Source organism: Lampetra planeri, chromosome 4 (assembly GCF_965212315.1).
Source record: "Lampetra planeri chromosome 4, kcLamPlan1.2.h2, whole genome shotgun sequence".
Classification (NCBI taxonomy): Eukaryota; Metazoa; Chordata; class Hyperoartia; order Petromyzontiformes; family Petromyzontidae; genus Lampetra; species Lampetra planeri.
This window is the reverse complement of record NC_136110.1, coordinates 761,633-779,003: the sequence shown is the minus strand read 5'-3', so window position 1 is coordinate 779,003 and position 17,371 is coordinate 761,633. Positions and strand designations below refer to the sequence as shown.

General features: G+C 57.0%; 2 protein-coding genes across 4 annotated transcripts in view; both read left to right on the top strand.

Annotated features, from left to right (window-relative positions):
- Nucleotides 1–2,114: 2,114 nt before the first annotated feature.
- LOC144717527 (fibroblast growth factor 18-like) lies at nt 2,115–13,960 on the top strand. Its single transcript, XM_078592921.1, has 5 exons — nt 2,115–3,131; nt 4,171–4,207; nt 6,614–6,794; nt 8,078–8,184; nt 11,049–13,960. Exons 1-5 carry the CDS (start codon nt 3,112–3,114, stop codon nt 11,385–11,387), a joined length of 684 nt encoding a protein of 227 aa, XP_078449047.1. The 5' UTR covers nt 2,115–3,111; the 3' UTR covers nt 11,388–13,960.
- Nucleotides 13,961–15,010: 1,050 nt separating this feature from the next.
- The window catches only part of FBXW4 (F-box and WD repeat domain containing 4), a 46,580-nt gene continuing 44,219 nt past the window's right edge, over nt 15,011–17,371 (top strand). For all 3 annotated transcript variants that reach the window (XM_078592920.1, XM_078592919.1, XM_078592918.1), the window contains exon 1: nt 15,011–15,342. In XM_078592920.1, coding sequence (XP_078449046.1) covers nt 15,029–15,342 — 314 coding nt within the window. In that variant the 5' untranslated portion in view covers nt 15,011–15,028. The remainder of the gene's footprint in view (nt 15,343–17,371) is intronic.

Below are 17,371 nucleotides of genomic sequence, written 5' to 3'. Positions count from 1 at the left end.
GGTAACCGCCGACGCGGCACCCAAGCGTGTCGGTGGCCATAACCACGCCCGGCCGCCTTTTTCTCCCCCATGCTGATGTGTATACACAACCACGCCGGGTCCTCATTTGAGGCTGAGTCGACTTGAAGGAAGCCCAGGACCGGGACCGGTTCTGATATTTCGTCACTTGGCCGTGAGCGGGAATCGGGTTCCCCGGGGCTCGGAGCGCTGTGCTCTTAAACGCTGCGCCACCGCTTCCCGCACACAAAGACAAAGATCCCCCGTACAGCCTAAACAGACTTTTGGGGCAAGTGCTGTTAGCGAGCACAGATGAAGGCCGTCACGGCACACGAGGGGGTGGCTAGCCAACACCACGCCCGACCGCCTTTGTCTTCCCATTGGTGATATTTCCACCCGGCACACGCACGTGTCCACACTTGCACACCGGCACGCGCCCAGCCGTGTTTGGCCAATCCACTGCTGGATGAGGGGCTCCCCTACGTCGGGGAGAGGTCACGGTAGTTATTTGACTATACTTCACCACGCTGGTCAGTAGGGGATGGTTAAAGCCGGGGTGACTTAAAGACACGGAAGCATAGAAGTGCAGTACATGAGTGGATTATTGCCATTGGCACGCAGCAGCTTTGCTACAACACCAAGCACTTGAGCAGGCTCAGACCCTGCTGAGCTTCCGAGATGGGCCCCGTTCCGGGTCATTCGATCATTGGCAGGGGCCGAGAGTTCAGCCAATCCCGTGATCACGCAGAGTTCCAGACATCCACTACAGCTGCATCAAAATTACTGTCACCAGCAAACTCAGCGTCATCGCCATCACCACGATTGACAGGTGCGTACTCAGAATCATCATCATGAGCAGCAGGCAGCTGCTTCGAGATCAGAATCGGATCGTCAGTGACATTGTTGTATCTTTATATTCACGTAATCAGTATCACGATTTCGTCACGACCATGATTAAGACTCACGTGTCCATCATCATCACGAATCGGATCTCATCGATTCTGAATCTTCGCAGCATCCGACATTCGTCAGGATCGCATCAAATGAGAATTGCATCACCGCTACCGTGAAAACCACCAACATTCATAATCACATCACTACCACCATCATCATCACCATCATCACCACCATCATCGTCACCACCATCATCACCATCATCACCACCATCACCACCACCATCATCACCACCATCACCACCATCATCACCATCATCACCACCATCACCATCACCACCATCATCACCACCATCACCACCATCATCACCACCATCATCACCACCATCATCACCATCATCACCACCATCACCACCATCATCACCACCATCACCACCATCATCATCATCACCATCATCACCACCATCATCACCACCATCACCACCATCATCATCATCACCATCATCACCACCATCATCACCACCATCATCATCACCACCATCATCACCATCATCACCATCATCATCACCATCATCACCACCATCACCATCATCACCACCATCACCACCGTCATCACCATAATCACCACCATCATCACCACCATCATCACCACCATCATCATCATCACCATCATCATCACCATCATCATCAACACCATCACCACCATCATCACCACCATCACCTTCATTCAGGCTCACATCAATCGTTTACGTCATCGCCATCATTCAGAATCAGAGCAGAATGACAGGATGAATCATGTCAATGATAAGTACTGCAGTATCACCACCATGATCATCACCATCACTCACAATCACACCACCACTACCATCACCATCCATGTAACACCATCACGACCATCACGGCCGCCGCCGCCGCCTGGGTGGGTGGAGGAGTCATTCGCCGCGCAGCTGAGCCGGGGGCGAGAGCGAGAGGGGAGAGAGGGGGGGGGCGAGGGGGGGGCGAGAGTGGGTGAAGAGAGAGCGAGAGGGGAGAGAGGGGGGGGAGAGCGAGTGGGGGAGAGAGAGGGGGGGAGCGAGAGGGGAGAGAGGGGGGAGGAGTGATGCGGGGGGAGGAGGAGGGGGAGGGAGGAGGAGTGAGGCAGGGAGGAGGAGGAGGGACACACATGCACACGCAATGTATAAATACAAAAATAAAAAAACCCAGACTCGCGTGACAATCCCGGCAGGCAGCAGCAGGAGGGCGCGCGAAGGAGTCGGAGAGGAGATCTGAGACGGTGGATCGGCAGTCGCGACTCGCGGCTGCCCGCGGCGATAGTCTTGCCCTTTGCCCAGCCTTGCCCCCTGACAGCCTTGCCCCCTGACAGCCTCGCGCGCCGCCGGCCCCCATCGCGTACAAGGCTGCCGTGCCCTTCGCGTCGCTTCGCCTCGCCGTCATCCCCAGGGCACCGCCCGGCTGGATTTTCCATTCTCCGTGCTGCTGCTGCAGCTGTCGAGACGCGAGACGAGGGTTTTTACGAGGGGGGTGGGTGAGTGGACCTCTTACGGATTGCCCCTGCTGCCCTGCTCTACCCTGCTGCTGTTCGCTGCCCTTGCCCTGCCCTCTCGCTGCCCCTGCCCGGCACCTGCCCGGCGGCCCGGCCTCGGCTCGGAGGAGAAGCAACGCGGATTCGTCTCGTCTCGTGTGCCCCGGGGCGACTCGCGCTCCCGGGGTCTCAGCGATGCGCGGCGCTCGGCAGGGAGCGCAGCAGCAGCAGCAGCATCAGCAGCATCATCAGCAGCAAGAACAAGAGGAACAGCAGTGGCGACATCGGGAGCGGCAGCCACACGAACTGCAGAATCATCATCATAGCCGTCACTATCATCAGCATCAGCAGCAGCATTATCAGCAGGAACAGCAACATAATCAGCAGCAGCAGCAGGAGCGAAACAATCATCGCCAGCATCAACAGCAGCGGCATCAGCAGACGAAACATCATCATCATCAGCAGCAGCAGACGAAACATCATCATCAGCAGCAGCAGCAGAGCCAGCGTCAGTAGCGACCAGGCTCCCGCGTGCAGTACGCGGGGGTCCGGGGGTTGTGAGTCGGCGGATCGTCTCCGCGTGTCGTCTCCACCGCGTGTCGTCTCCGCCGCGTGTCGTCTCCACCGCGTGTCTCCGCCGCGTGTCTCCCTGGCGCCCTGTGGGTCGGAGTTTAACTCGTCGGCACGGAACCCGAAGCCATGGCGAGGCTCCTGCAGCTGTGAGTCTCGCGGGCACTTAGCGGACACCCGGCCACGCAACAGCATCATCATCAGCAGCAGCATCATCAGCAGCAGTATCATCATCAGCATCATCATCATCAGCAGCAGCAGTATCATCAGCAGCATCATCAGCAGCAGCATCATCAGCAGCAGCAGCACGGTCGTCAGTCTAGTCATCATCAGCAGCATCTCCAGCAGCCATATCAACATCATTTTCATTGCCGTTAGCAGAATTATCATCAGCAGCAGTGTCAGCATCATCAGCAGCAGCAGCATCATCATCCACATCCCGAACCACGCCGCTTCGTTCGCTGCCACGGGGGGTTGGGGGTGTGGGGAGTGGGGGCTCTCACCCTGACCGTGACCCTGCGTGTGTGTGTCAGTGTGTGTGAGTGTCAGTGTATGTGAGTGTGTATATTAGTGTCTCCCCGTGTGTGTGTATGTGTGTGTCAGTCTGTGCATGTATGTTAGTGACTCTCTGTCTGTCTGAATGCGAATGTGAGTGTGTGTCTCTGAGTGTGTCTGTGCATCTATGTGTCTGTGAGTGTGTGTCTGTGTGTGTCTCTGTATGAATCTGACGGTGGATGCTGCTGTTCTATGAGTGTGTGTGTGTCTCTGTGTATGTGTGTCTCTGTGTGTGTTCCGGCGTCTATATGTATGTGTGTGCATGTCAGTCTGTGTGTGCGTGTGCCTGTGTGTCTCTGTGACTGCGTGTGAATTTGGGGATGGGTGGCGCAATGGTTAGCTCAGTGCACTGCGAACATTTCCGCCAGAGTCGGCGTCCCCGCCACGGCTAACATCAGTGGCGAGAGACAGCTAAATCGGTCTTGGCCTCACCTATGTTGACTCAGCCTTAAATAAGTGTCTGGTGAGACAAAGGTGTCCGGGCGTGGTCCACCACCGCAGAGCGCGCTGGGCCGGGTTGAAATACTGTCGGTGCACGCCAAAAGCACTTGCCTCAACAGTCCATGTGGCCTGTACGAGGACCTTTGTCTTTGTGTGTATGTGAATGTGTGTGTTGTGTGTGTGTGTCTCTAGGTGTTCGCGGTTACTCACGCTCTACCTCCAAGTTCAGGTGAGTGAGAGCACGCGTGCGTGTGTGAACGAGGAGGTGTGTGGGTCTACGTCTGTCTGTGTGTATGTACGAGTAGGTGTGTGGGTCTCTGTATGTCTGTCTGTGTATGTGTGTCTCTATGCACGTGTCTGTGTCTTTGCCTGCATGCATGTCCATGTGTCTGTGTGTATGTCCATGTGTCTGTGTGTATGTCCATGTGTCTGTGTGTATGTCCATGTGTCTGTCTGTAGGCTGTAGGCATGCGTCTACGATGTGTGTGTACTGTGTGTGAGTCGCTCCGCGTGTCTCGCGAGTGGGGGTACAACTCGGGCCGAGAGCTACACGCGGCACCCATGCTCAAGGGCCCTCTCCTCGTTGGGGGTCAGGGTGACGGCTCTCCACGCTGACGCTGATTGAGTCTGGCACCTCGACTGGCTTCCCACTTCCGTCCCCTCGTCTCCCCTATCACCGCCTATCCCCTCGTCACCCCTTTCATCTCCCGTCCCGTCGTATCCTCTTCTTACTTCCTCGTCCCGTATCCCCTCGTCCGCCCTGTCTTCCCCTCGTGCACTCGCACCCTCGGTCCGACCTCTTCCCTAATTGGCGTAGTGCGTGTACCCACGTGGAGAGCGGTGGCGCAGTGGTTGACGCACAGCGCGCTACGAACCCAGCGACCCGAGTTCGAGAACCGGTCCTGGGTCTCCCCGAGGTCATGGGTCTCCCCTAGGTCTACTCAGCCTGAAACGAGGTTTTAGTGCGGTGGGTAGAAAACTTCACCACGAGGGAGACAAAGGCAGCTGGGCGTGGAGTTGGCCACCCACCCCTTTCGTGCGCCATCCATCCCGGCCTTCGCAGGTGCTCGCTCGCAGCAATTGTTCCAATCGCATGATAAAGGGGCATCTTTGTCTTCGCGTCTGTAAATGTGTGTATGTCTTTGTGCGTGTATCCACACGCCTGTCTCATTGGTCGTTTAATTCGCGTTGACACGTGTGTGTTTGTAGACACACACACGCGTAGACACGTGCTCGTGTACAGTGTAGACTCGTGCACGCGTGCACATTGCGGACACGTGCGCGTGTACAGTGCGCGGCATGGCTGCTCACGTGCGCGCGCCGCGCACTGTCCCTGGCAATTAACGCGGCGTGGGAGCTGACGTCATGAGCTCACGCCAATTAGCGGGGCTGGGCGCGCGGCGCTAATTACAGAGGCGCCTCGCGTGATCTGTGATCTCCCTCACCTGTCCCCCCCCCCCGGGCCCCCACCACCAACACCTGTCCATCTAACAACGTCTGGACAAACACCCCTGACCTGTCCTGTACATCTCCCACCCGTCTCCACCTCTCGTCCACACCGACCGATACATCTGTCTCCTGTGCGGGTCACCTCCTACCTGTCCACCCTAAGCTGCCTGTTCTCGCTTCCTCCGACTGCCTGACAGATCTCCCCATACTGTCTACTCCTGTCTGTCCACCACTCCTTGTCCACCATACCCCTACCTGTCCACCGTACCCATACATACCTCCTGGTCGAGTGACCGTCTTACCTGTAGCCCAGGTGAGAGCACAATGGACATCACGAGCCCTTTCCCAAGGGAGACCTGGGAGATTTGATGATGGATTTGAATAATGATCTAATTCATAATTGCTCTTTTGATGGATGATGGTGTGATTGTGACTGATACACAGATGACAATACTGCTGCTGATGTGATTTCAATAATAATCAATAATGGTCGATGTGAGCTGAATGTTTTAATTCTGAATACTAGATAATGATTATGGTGATGCTGATGATAGTGGTGGTGATGATGGTGATGATAGTGATGCTGATAGTGATGATAGTGTAGCAAATCGTGTCGCTCTGTCAGTGTGGATGTTCTCATCATGCTCCTCCTCATGGTGATCCCACTGCGGATGGTGGTGGTGATGATTCTCTCTCTCTCTGCTTCTTCTTTCGTCACTGCTCCACTTGGGAATTCCCCTCCAAGCCGCCTCCCTCCCTCCCTCGCATCACCGCATCGCCCCCCCCCCCCCCACAAGCTCTTTTCACAACAAATAACCTTGCTGAATGTCAACACGCGGCTTACACGCTTGCCTCCTACGCATTCGCCGACCTTCACAAGGAGTGCTGTTTGTCGCTGGCCTCTTGACGTTTTCGGCTTTTGTGCCCGTCTCCACCCCCCCCCCCTCTAATCCGCCGTGCATCCACGCCCCCCGCGACTGGCCACAGAGTTGACCCGCATCCTCTTGGTGTGTTTGTTGTAACTTGCCAACCCCCCCGCCCCCCCCTTACTGGAAATCTGCCAAAAAGAGTTCCATAGTCCATCGGATTCCTCCAGGACGAATCGAGATTCTGATTCCCATTGTGGACCATTGACGCGTGCCCCCCGCAACCCTCCACGACTCTCGCCCCCCCCCCCCCCCCCCAGTTAGTGTCGCCCACGCCGTCGCCGGACTTCGGGCGCCACGTGCAGAAGGAGGCGCAGCACACGGACGAGGCGTCTCGGCGGCACGTGCGCACCTACCAACTCTACTCGCGCACCAGCGGCAAGCACGTGCAGGTGCTGGGCCGCAACATCGAGGCACGCGGAGACGACGGAGACCCGCACGGTGAGGGGGGGGGGGCGAGGGGGGCGAGGGGGGGGGGCGAGGGGGGGGGGCAGGGGGCCAGGCGCTGGGGCGTCAGGACGTCGCGCCGCGCAGCGAGCGTGGAGGCGCCGCATGGGGCATTACCACCAGGGGGGGGGGGGCATTAATACCCGGGGGGGCATTAATATCGGGGGGGGGGGGGGGGGCGTCACGAGCACTGCACTCGCGGTGTAGCCTCTCTCCCTGCTGCGCTCCCGTTGCTGCCCGTGGCCCCGGTACTCGAGGCGGGGGGGGGGGGCGTGGGGGCTCCGCCAGTTCCCACGCCCAGGTGCAGCCGCCCTCCCCCCTCCTCCCTCCTTTTCCTTCTTCCCCTCTCCCCTCTCCCCCCTCCCCTCTCCATTCCTTCCCTGCATCTCTCTCCCTCTCGCCTCCCTCCCCCTTTCCCTTATTCCCCCCCCGCACCGCCTTCTCCCCCCTCCCTCCCCCCCTCTCCATTCCTTCCCCCCGCCCGCCCGCCATCCCCACTCCCTCTGCCCCCCTCCCTCCCCTCCCCCACCTACCCCCCCACCTGCCCCCCTCCCCTCCCCCACCTGCCCCCCTCCCTCCCCCCCTCCCTCCCCTCCCTCCCCCCTCCCTCCCCTCCCCCACCTGCCCTCACCATCTCGCCCTGCCGTGCACTGGAGACGGAGCAGGCCATGTCTGCTCCAAGTCGACGCGAGGTGCGGCGCCTTGGCGCGCCCACGAGGCTCGTGTAGTGTCGCCCACCACCACCACCACCATCATGACCACCGTCAGCCATGATCAATCACGGCCAAGTCGTGGCCATCACCCACGATCCTGCGACGTAACAATCCGCCCAGCAGCTGCGCACGAGCCGATCCCGTCGCTCCATCTCCCCCGCGGGCACCCCCCTCCCTGAACGCGTTCCATTCCTTGGCTCCCTGTCCGTCATTGCTCTTGACCGTCAGTCAGCGTCCTTGACGCGTCCCGCCCAATGCCCCGCGCACGTGGCGGCTGGAGCGACGTCTTTCACCTGCCCCTGTGATGTAGTTGAGTCCCAACCGGTCATACGACCTCCTCCTCCTCGTGTGCCGTTCTGAACATCGTCGTGGGTTCTCGTGAACAGCACTGAACCCAACAGTCCGCTCAAGCTATTGAGTGGGGGGGGGTGGGGGTCATTGTCGTTGTATCGCACAGCGAAGATGACTCCAAGTGCACCCAGCCTGGCACGTGACCGCTGCTGCTGCTGCTTGTTGCCGTTGTTAAATTCCTCTCTCGCCGTCTCTGTCGCGTCTCAACCGCAGCCATGCTCCAGGCGGAGACGGACTCGTTTGGTGGGAACATTCGGCTCCGTGGGGTTGAGACGGGGCACTACATCTGCATGAACAAGCGCGGCAAGCTGGTGGGCAAGGTGAGCGGAGGCCGCGCGTGCGGTGGGCACGCATCGCCACGGCTGCGTTGCCGGCACGACACGTGCCTCCCCGTGCGTACTGCGTCACAGCGGTGCACGAGACTCGGCACTCACCCCCTTGCTCACCCACTCAACCGCCCACCTACCCACTCGCTCACCCACTCAACCACCCACCTACCCACTCGCTCACCCACTCAACCACCCTCCGACCCACTCGCTCACCCACTCAACCACCCTCCGACCAACTCGCTCATCCACTCATCCACTCAACCACCCTCCAACCCACTCGCTCATCCACTCAACCACCCTCCAATCCACTCGCTCACCCACTCAACCACCCACCTACCCATTCGCTCACCCACTCAACCGCTCACCTACCCACTCAACCGCCCACCTACCCACCCGCTCACCCACTCAACCACCCACCTACCCACTCGCTCACCCACTCAACCGCCCACCTATCCACTCGCTCACCCACTCACCCACTCGCTCGCTCACCACTGCAAGTCTCCTCACTTCTCTTTCTGATTATTTCCTCGTATGGCTCCACTCTGGAATTCCCTCCTCCTCCTACCACCACCATCATCACCATCGCCTGTTTTGCCCGAGCTCGAATAACAAATCACTTCGCGCGATTCCTAGCTGACTCCCTTGACTCTGTTTTTTCTATTACAACATTGACCGTACCGTTTGTTGCTGGCTGTCTGATGTCTTGGGTCTCTGGGCCCCGTGCCCAGCTACTGTATTCAAACAAGACAGAACCTCAACGTGTTCGTCAATAATAGGAGGTATTTATAATAGGCGACGTTTCGGGCAATGGACCGTCGTAATGGCAGGCAGAGACGCCAGAGAGATTAAGTAAATATTTTGAAGCTGCGCGGTCACACCGTGGGCCCCCGACACACACGATGTTCTCAGATGAATAAACCTAATTGGTCTACGAACTTACCCGTTCGTAGATACATTCACAAACAACCTCTTCAAACATCTAAATGTAATACGCATGCAGCTCACTCGTTTTAAGAGTAAAGTTATCAACAGTTGCCGGCACAGTGCATCCTGGGTACCCATGATGCAGCGTGCCATCTCATTGAAGAGAGACGCCGTTGTCTGCTCGGCGACTCCTTCCCCCGGGCCCCGCTCATTGGATGTGACCAGAGTTCTACAAGCGTGGATGGGGGGCGGGGCGGCAGGAGGAACGCTTTGTGGGGGCACCACCACAGCAGTGATTTGCCGCCAGGGAGGAGAGTGAACTTGGCTTGGACCACAGGGGACATTTGGTAGTGCAGGGCCCACCCCGGCCCCTTCCCCCTAGCGCTGAGCCCTGCTTGTAAGACACGTTCAGGGAAGCCCCCTTCCCTTTGAAGCGAGGTGACGGGAACTTTGAGCGTCTGTGTGCATCTATTTCGAGCCGTTGCTGCCCGGCTCTACTGACAAATGAAACACACTCAGTGGGCCTGCGGGGGCGTGAGCACTCAAGTGAGAGGCGCTGCACCGCATATGTGCCTCGAAATAAAGGAGGCTGTCTACGATTCATAAAATATTGTTTTGGGCTCGGCCAAGTAATTATTAGACCAGGTTTGTGTCGTCAATTCCCTCCGGCACCCAGATTTTTTAAATTCTGACTTCCTAGATCCTGTCGTGACAATGCTTGACGTAGTTTCCAAGTGAAATGTCATATCTCACAACCGCTAAATCTGGTCGCGAGGAGTGTTGTTCTTCCGCTCAACTGTGGCAAGCGGGAGAGTTTAGACGTTCACAATTGGCGCGCATCCTTACACGCTTATACAACACGTGGCAATTTCATTTATTTGGCTGTTTCAGGTGGTGAAGTGTTAAATTACACTGTGATCTCACTAGAAAATAAATTTCGAATCACGATATTGGCTGCGGAGCCCTACTATAAGTTGTGATTTGCAGTGGGAAGTTTGTGTTTTGAGTGAAGGGCAGGCAGTCAACAGCACAGATGGCTGCGTGAGGAGAGTGAGTTCCATTATTGTGAGTTTCAAGTTGATTTTGTTGAACCAGGTGAGAACTCGAGAAGACCACGACAAGGAATCCAATTTGCACGAGTGACTCAAGTCACTGCGATGACAAGAGCAATGAATGTGTCGTGGTGATTGTACAACGATCGTCACCAAACAGGTCGACGTCGTTGTCGTCCTCGTGACAGCCGCGATCGTACTTTAATTTTACCCAAATTTCTGTCATAAGTCCCTCCACCACCCGCCATAGCCAAGTAAGCTGTTGCGCAGTGTCCACGTGTTTAACGATGCGCCGACTGTGATAGTTTTAGCTGACTCACCGAGTTTAAGAACAATGCTCACAACCAAATAGAGCAGCAGTTAGATAAGAAGAGGGTAGTGTTGTCATGCTCGTACGACGCTTCTCATGATTCTGCTGCTGCTGCTAATGATGGTGGCAACATTGCCACTGAGAGCATGACCTCGGGTTGCCCCACACATTTGGAGGTGACACTGGGGGCCTTGAGACCCAGAAGCCATGGAACCTTGAGGCTAATGGGACCTCAGGGGTCGTGAAATAAAGTGGGCCACGAGGCTTTTGGGCCTAAACGATGTCTAATGGAGGATTAGTTTGATGTTCAGTTATGAAATCCAGTCAAGAGCTTGGACAGAGTTGGCAACATTCACATGGTCCTGCTCTCACGATTCTCAGAGATGACTTTGCGCGTGAACAAATGGCACCGCTTTAGAGTCAAGCTGCTCTTTTGAATTGCAATCCTTTTGGGGGCATCTATCCACGAGACTATGGGGGCAGGGAAGTGTGCTGGAGGTCACGTGTCCCGGCTAACCCGTTGATGCGTGTTCCCCCCTCGCAACCCCCTCCACCGCGCTTCCCGGCAGCTCAACGGGCGCAACCGAGACTGCGTCTTCATCGAGATCTACCTGGAGAACAACTACACGGCGCTGCAGAGCGCCAAGCACCGCGAGTGGTACATGGCCTTCAACCGGCACGGGCGTCCCAAGAACGGCACGCGCACGATGCGTGGCCAGCAGGAGGTGCACTTCATCAAGCGGCTGACGCGGGGCCGGTCGCAAGAGCCCGTCACGCCCATCTTCTGGGTGGTGCGGCCGGGCAGCGGGCCCGGCGGTGGCGGCGGCGGTAATGGCGGCCCGGGGCGAGGCGGTCGCAGGAGTAGGCGCACCCGGCAGTCGAGGCACGGGGCCCAGCGGCGGGGATGAGGCCTCCAACGCCGCCACACACGGCCGCGGGGCCATGTGGCCACGGGGACGCGAGGCCCGGACGACGTGAAAACCTTGTGCCAACGGGTACCTTGGGCGTCGTGAACGGGGGTCGCGAGGTTTCGGGGGGCCTTGGGACCAGGAGACTCTGATACCTTGATGGCCATGATTCACTGAGGCCATGTGACCTTAATTTCATGGTGCCTGAGGCCATCGAATCATGGAAGGATGGATCTCCAGGGCTGTGGGGCTACAAGGCCATAGGACCATAGGGACCTCAGGCGTTTTTGGGCCCTCAGGCTCTACAGCTCTGCGGACTCAAGATCCTCAAGGAACCCCAGGAGACCAGAATCGGGCCTCCCTGGCCACCCACCTGAAGCCTCGCGTGGCTCGGTTGGACGGTAAGCGGGGGGGCCTCTTCCCGCCACTGCTTGTGGGCCCTGCGGGCCGGGGTGACGGACGCGTCATGACTAAGGGACTGAAGCCACTGTGGACGAGACCGAGGCCTCCGGGCCTTGGCCGTCGAGAAACCACTTTAAAACGGACTCCGCCTTGGTGAGCTCGCGTGCCGTGCGCGCCTCGTTAATGTTATTATTGTCGTTGTCGTTATTATAATAATGTCGTTATATATTTTTTGCGTTACAAAGCATCGATCAACAAACTTGAACGCGCACACGAGGCGAGCCCCCCCCCCCCCCACCTTCTGCGGGAGGGGCGAGACGAGGGTGGCCTTGCTGCCCTTGGGTGTGAGGGTGAGTGCGTGCGGGTGAGGGTGCGTGCGGGTGAGAGTGCGTGCGGGTGAGAGTGAGGGTGAGTGCGTGCGGGTGAGAGTGAGGGCGGGTGAGAGTGCGGGTGCGGGTGAGAGTGCGTGCGGGTGAGAGTGCGTGCGGGTGAGAGTGAGGGTGCGGGTGAGAGTGCGTGCGGGTGAGAGTGCGGGTGAGAGTGCGGGTGAGAGTGAGGGTGAGAGTGCGTGTAGGGGGTGCGAGAGGATGTGGTTGGTGTGTGAGAGTGAGCGTTGGGTGTGTGGAAGGTTAGGGGGTGTGAGGGCGAGGGTGATGGTGTATGCTTGTGATTGTGAGGTTCTAGTGGGGTGTGCGAGTGTGTCAGGAGGCTGAGCATGTTTGAGGCTGTGTGGGAATGTGTGAAGGTGTCTGTGTGTGGTGGTCAGGCATGTGGCTATGATGGGGTCACCACATCTACGCCTCTATATAAGGAACGAAACAGGTGGACTTCTCCACAAATCTGACTGTTGCCTGATGAAGCTAGTTGTAATTACTGGCGAAACGTCGTACTCAGATTGTAAATGTTGTGGCTTGGCTCTCCAACACACCGGTGTGCTGTACTAGTGACAAATTGGCACGTTCTGTTTACGTGACAACCCTTACTAGTTGGCTGTGTCGGGTGGTGGCGGGTTTACCGACACATTTATATATTTACGCGATCTAACCCAAAAAAAACCTCTATTATGGATGATGGGGATGTTTGTGTGTGTGTGTATGTTAAGATGCGTGTGTGAATGTATCTGGATTATGTTTTCAATGTTTCAAGAGCTTTATAGTTGCATCATTAACACGTCTGGATGTACCTAGGGTTATTTGTAAACGTGCATGCATTCACATGTACTGTATCTGGTTGTACCAGGGTGATGAGCATGTCTCTGGATATGTCTGGACATATCCAGATGAATCTGAGCGCATATGTATCAGTAACAGGGGAAATTGCACAATTTAATAGCCCATACTGGTGTAGTAACTACGGACATCGCTGTGAGATGGGGATGTCTCATACTTGCCGAGCCAACACACTTAACCGGCAGGCTACAGATATTCAATACCTGTCTTCCTCATACCGATTTTCAAAGTGAATCATACGAATGCTTGTTTCTTAAGAGTGCTTGTTGTGACGCAAATTGTGTGCTTTGAAAATCGGTATGCGGTAAAATTGTTCAAAAACAGGTTACCCATCCGCTTACCTGCCCACCCACCCAACGATTCACCTACCCACCCACCTGCCCGGTGGTAGGGTTGGCAAGGTCACTTAGGTATTTGAGTATAGGGGGTACAAATAAGTCCCCAATCACATCCGGACGAGTACAGTACATCTGGATGTATGTTGAACCACCAACCGTGGTCATCGGAGGTGCGTGGATAAGTTGAGTGTATATGCGGATGGCTACCCAGGTACATCTGGATCAGTAGCAGGCTACACCTGGACGAGTTGTATGTGGGTACATCCGGACGAGTACCTGGGTACACCCGGATGAATGAGTACCCAGTTATCTCTGGACGAGTGTGTAGGTAACATGTGTATGACTATCGAGGTGGGGTGGGGTGGGGGGAGACTTCTGGTCGTACCTGGCCACACCTGGCCACACCTGGCCACACCTGGACGTGCCAGGCCAGGAGGTCCGGCCTCTCTGCACCGTGTTCTTGACCCCGTGGATCGACTCTTTCTGCTGCTGTATTTTATATCGCGTTTTTTTTTTTTACCGAACGACGGGTTTGCCTTGCCCTCACCAAATATTTATTGTATATAATTATTATTATTGCATATTATTAAACCTCTTTACTAAACTGCCGACTCTGCGTGATCAGCTGGCGTGAGCGTTGCGGACGTGGTCCCGGTGGTGGTGGCGGCACGGGGGACCATCCTTGCCGGTTCCTCTCCGTGTCTCTCTCTCTTGTTCAGCGGCAGCGTCCGAGAGTTGGCAGCTTCAGTCCCCTACAGACATGGTGCCTCATGGCTACAATCTGGGGTGGCCAGACCCTTAAACCCATGACCCATGGCCTCCTCCCTTCAGCTGTCGGTGTTGTCTGGGTCAGGGTGGTTCACGGCGTTTTCCCTGTGCTCGGGAGGCTGTTTATTCGTGCGAAGGTGCCACAGTTCACGGGCATTGCCTCTCCTTCAGTTCCATGGGCTGGGACAGTTGCCGACGGGCCCTCAACAGAAGTCGAAACCATTCCAGAGCTTGCCCCAATAAGATGCCACCCAAAACGTCAATCAGGTCGGTATATAATCTAGTGGGTCGTCGTTTTGGGATCCTCAGTGATCAACCTCACCGTGTATTTATTGTTATTTATCTCATCAAGGTTAAAACTCCGTGTTTTGGCTCCCGAGTCTTTAAACAGACGCTTGCGTGTCATGCAGGACCACGCCTGGCTCGAAGCCGCACTTTGTTTGGCATTGTTGAAAAAGCAAACATCAACAAATGAACAACAACAGCAATAAACATCACGCTAACATCATTAGCTCTTGGGATGTTTTTTTTATGATCAAACTGTGGGAAGAAAAAACATGTTTCCCCTCAAGTGAGTCGGGTGGTGGAGGGTTGACGAAACGAATTTTGGCATAAACACCACCACCACGTGGGCCCTCGCCCAATGACACGGATCTTTGTGTTCGCGACGCAAAGCCAAGTTACCACCACTTTGTGTTTACGAGTGGAAGGCCCTGTCACTGAACGACCCCCCCCCCCGCCACCCCCCCCCCCGCCACCCCCCCCACTGCACCCCCCCCCCCGCTCCTTCCACCCGCAGTTTGACGCTAAATCTGAGCACGCGAGCCGGAGCGAGGGGGCGGGGCTTTATAGAGAGGGGCGGAGCTGTGCAGAGTGGGCGGGGTCACGCTTGGGGGTCCTGGCAATGGGCGTGGCCTCCGCGGGGCTGCCCTCGCCGATGCCTGTTCGCATGCGCGGCCCGGCGGCCAACGCGATGACGCGGGACGGCGCGATTCCAGGCGAGGGCGACGCCGCGGGGGCCCGCGAGGGCCCCATGTCGCTGCTGGAGCTGCCCGACGACATCGTGTTCCTCCTGCTCTCCTACCTGGACGCGCGCTCGCTCGGCCGCGTGGCGCAGGCGAGCGGGAAGTTGAGGCGCCTGTGCGGCCGCGACTGCGTGTGGAGGCGCGTGGCGCGCATGGCCATCAACACGGGCATCACGGACGACGGCACGGACCGGTGAGGAACCACGCGACCCCCCCGCGCCCCCCCCCCCCCCCCGAGTTCCTCTCGCCGCCCAACCCCCGGTTCTGCCCGGGGATTCGCGCCATTGGTCCAGCGCGATCACGTGCGGCTTTAGGGGCCGGTCTCGTCACGTGGCGCTGTGGGCGGGCTCTCGGCGAGACGTCGGAGTGGGTCACGTGGTGCGGAGTCGACCGCGTGCTCGGGCTCGTCGACGGCGCTGCTGAATTCTCGCGGCGTTTCCCGTGCGCGGTGTCACGCAACAGTGGCTCGTGTTTACACCCCGCAAAGCCTCACGGAGTCTCAAGACGCTGGTTTGCAGGAGGGTCCTGCCGCTACATTTGAATACTTAGACAGTTGAATGAATGAGACTGAGTGTGGCAATCGGAGGATCTGGAGAAAACCCAGCACCGCGCTCTATACGAGGGGTTAAAGCTCAAAGCGCCTCACACAGGGAATCATTCAATCTTATATGTACTGCCATCTCATGCCCACCTCACAACCTAAGGCCAAAACACCTGGTGTTTCCAGACAGTCTCCCATCTAAGTGCAGGTGGGCGTTAAGGAGGTTGAATATTTGCGCGTGGAAGCCGCAATATCCAGAAATCCTCCCCAGATGATTGATACATCGAGCTGTTGTAACACTGACAGTTCCACACATACGGGTTCACAAATCCAACCTGTTAATACAGCCCCCATCTCTCTTCCTGGCCACCACCTCGCCGCCGAGAAAACGATTCACAAGTGATCCACTAACCCCTGCCTCAAGCTTGTACACCCCCCCCCCCCCCACCGAAAGTTTAAAGTGGGAGGGAATATACAGAAACTCAGGGTGGAGGCACTGCGCAATCATTGCTAAACACACTTTGAACGAATGCCAAACACTAAATAAAATAGGTCCAGAGGTTGCTAAAACACGTGATCAAGCCACATCTAACCATTGCAAATAGTTTGTGCATCACGTGACTTGAGAATTTAGAATGGGGGGAGGGGATCTGAGCTTCGAGACCCCCTCTGACACTAAGGGGGGGCGGGGGGGGGGGGCTGATCACACGTGCCATCCGAGGAGCCACCACACCTGGGCCACGTGGCGGTGTGCTTGAGGAACAAGTCACTGTGGGGGTATTGCGATGAGGATGACGGTTGGGAGATTCGTGATGGATGGTGATTATTGGGGGGAGGGGGGGTGATGGTGGGAACACAGTGATGATGAGTGTTGGGGGGGGGGGTGATGCACCACGGGTGCCTCCCCCCGACCCCCCCCCCCCCCCCGACTCGTGGCTCTCTGCCCCGTTGTTACCGTGTGTTGGCCGTGTTTGTGTGTTTCTATGTAATTAAGTGAAATGAAATCTGCGCTGGGAGGCAATTGCATCCATCGCGCCGCAACGCCACGCGGCCTCCTCAGCTGCGAGCCGTCGCCGCAGCCGCCGCGGGGTCTCGCGCTGACCGTGATGGAGGGGTGGTGGAGTTAGTGTGGTGATGGTGGTGGTGATGGTGGTGGTGGGGGGGTGGTGATGGTGCGGTTTATGGTGATGGTCGGGGTTTGGAGATGAGATGGTGGGGGGTGGTGATGGTAGGGGTTTGGTGATGGGGTTGTGGGGATGGTAATGGTGGGGGGTTTGGTGATTGTGGTGGAATTGTGTTGTTGGTGGAGGGAAATCCGTGGTGATGGTCATGGTGAGGTGCTTGACTTATACCGAGGGTAGTGATGGTGGGATAAATCATCGTGACAGTGACGGTTTCATCGTGATGGTGATGGGAGCATCGTGGTGATGGCTTGCTCCTGGTGATGGTGTCTGAGCGTACTGATGGTGGTTCTTGCGATGGGTGATGTTGCTGCCTCACGATGGCTCTGTTTTGCTGGTGAGCGTGGAGGACATGTGATGGCGATGAGACAGCGATGGCGGGGAACACGTGGCAGCGAACACGTGGCAGCGAGCGGATGTGCAAGTCTAATCTTGGCGTGCCACTGTGTGTACACGTGTGTGTGTGTACGTTTTAGCACGTGAGTAGGTGTGTTTCCCCC

Excerpts from the sequence above, each read along its gene's own strand:
- LOC144717527 (XM_078592921.1), top strand. The coding sequence starts at position 3,112 with ATGGCGAGGCTCCTGCAGCT. Across the intron at positions 3,132-4,170 it reads ATGGCGAGGCTCCTGCAGCT|GTGTTCGCGGTTACTCACGC; the intron begins GTGAGTCTCGCG and ends GTGTGTCTCTAG. Across the intron at positions 4,208-6,613 it reads CGCTCTACCTCCAAGTTCAG|TTAGTGTCGCCCACGCCGTC; the intron begins GTGAGTGAGAGC and ends CCCCCCCCCCAG.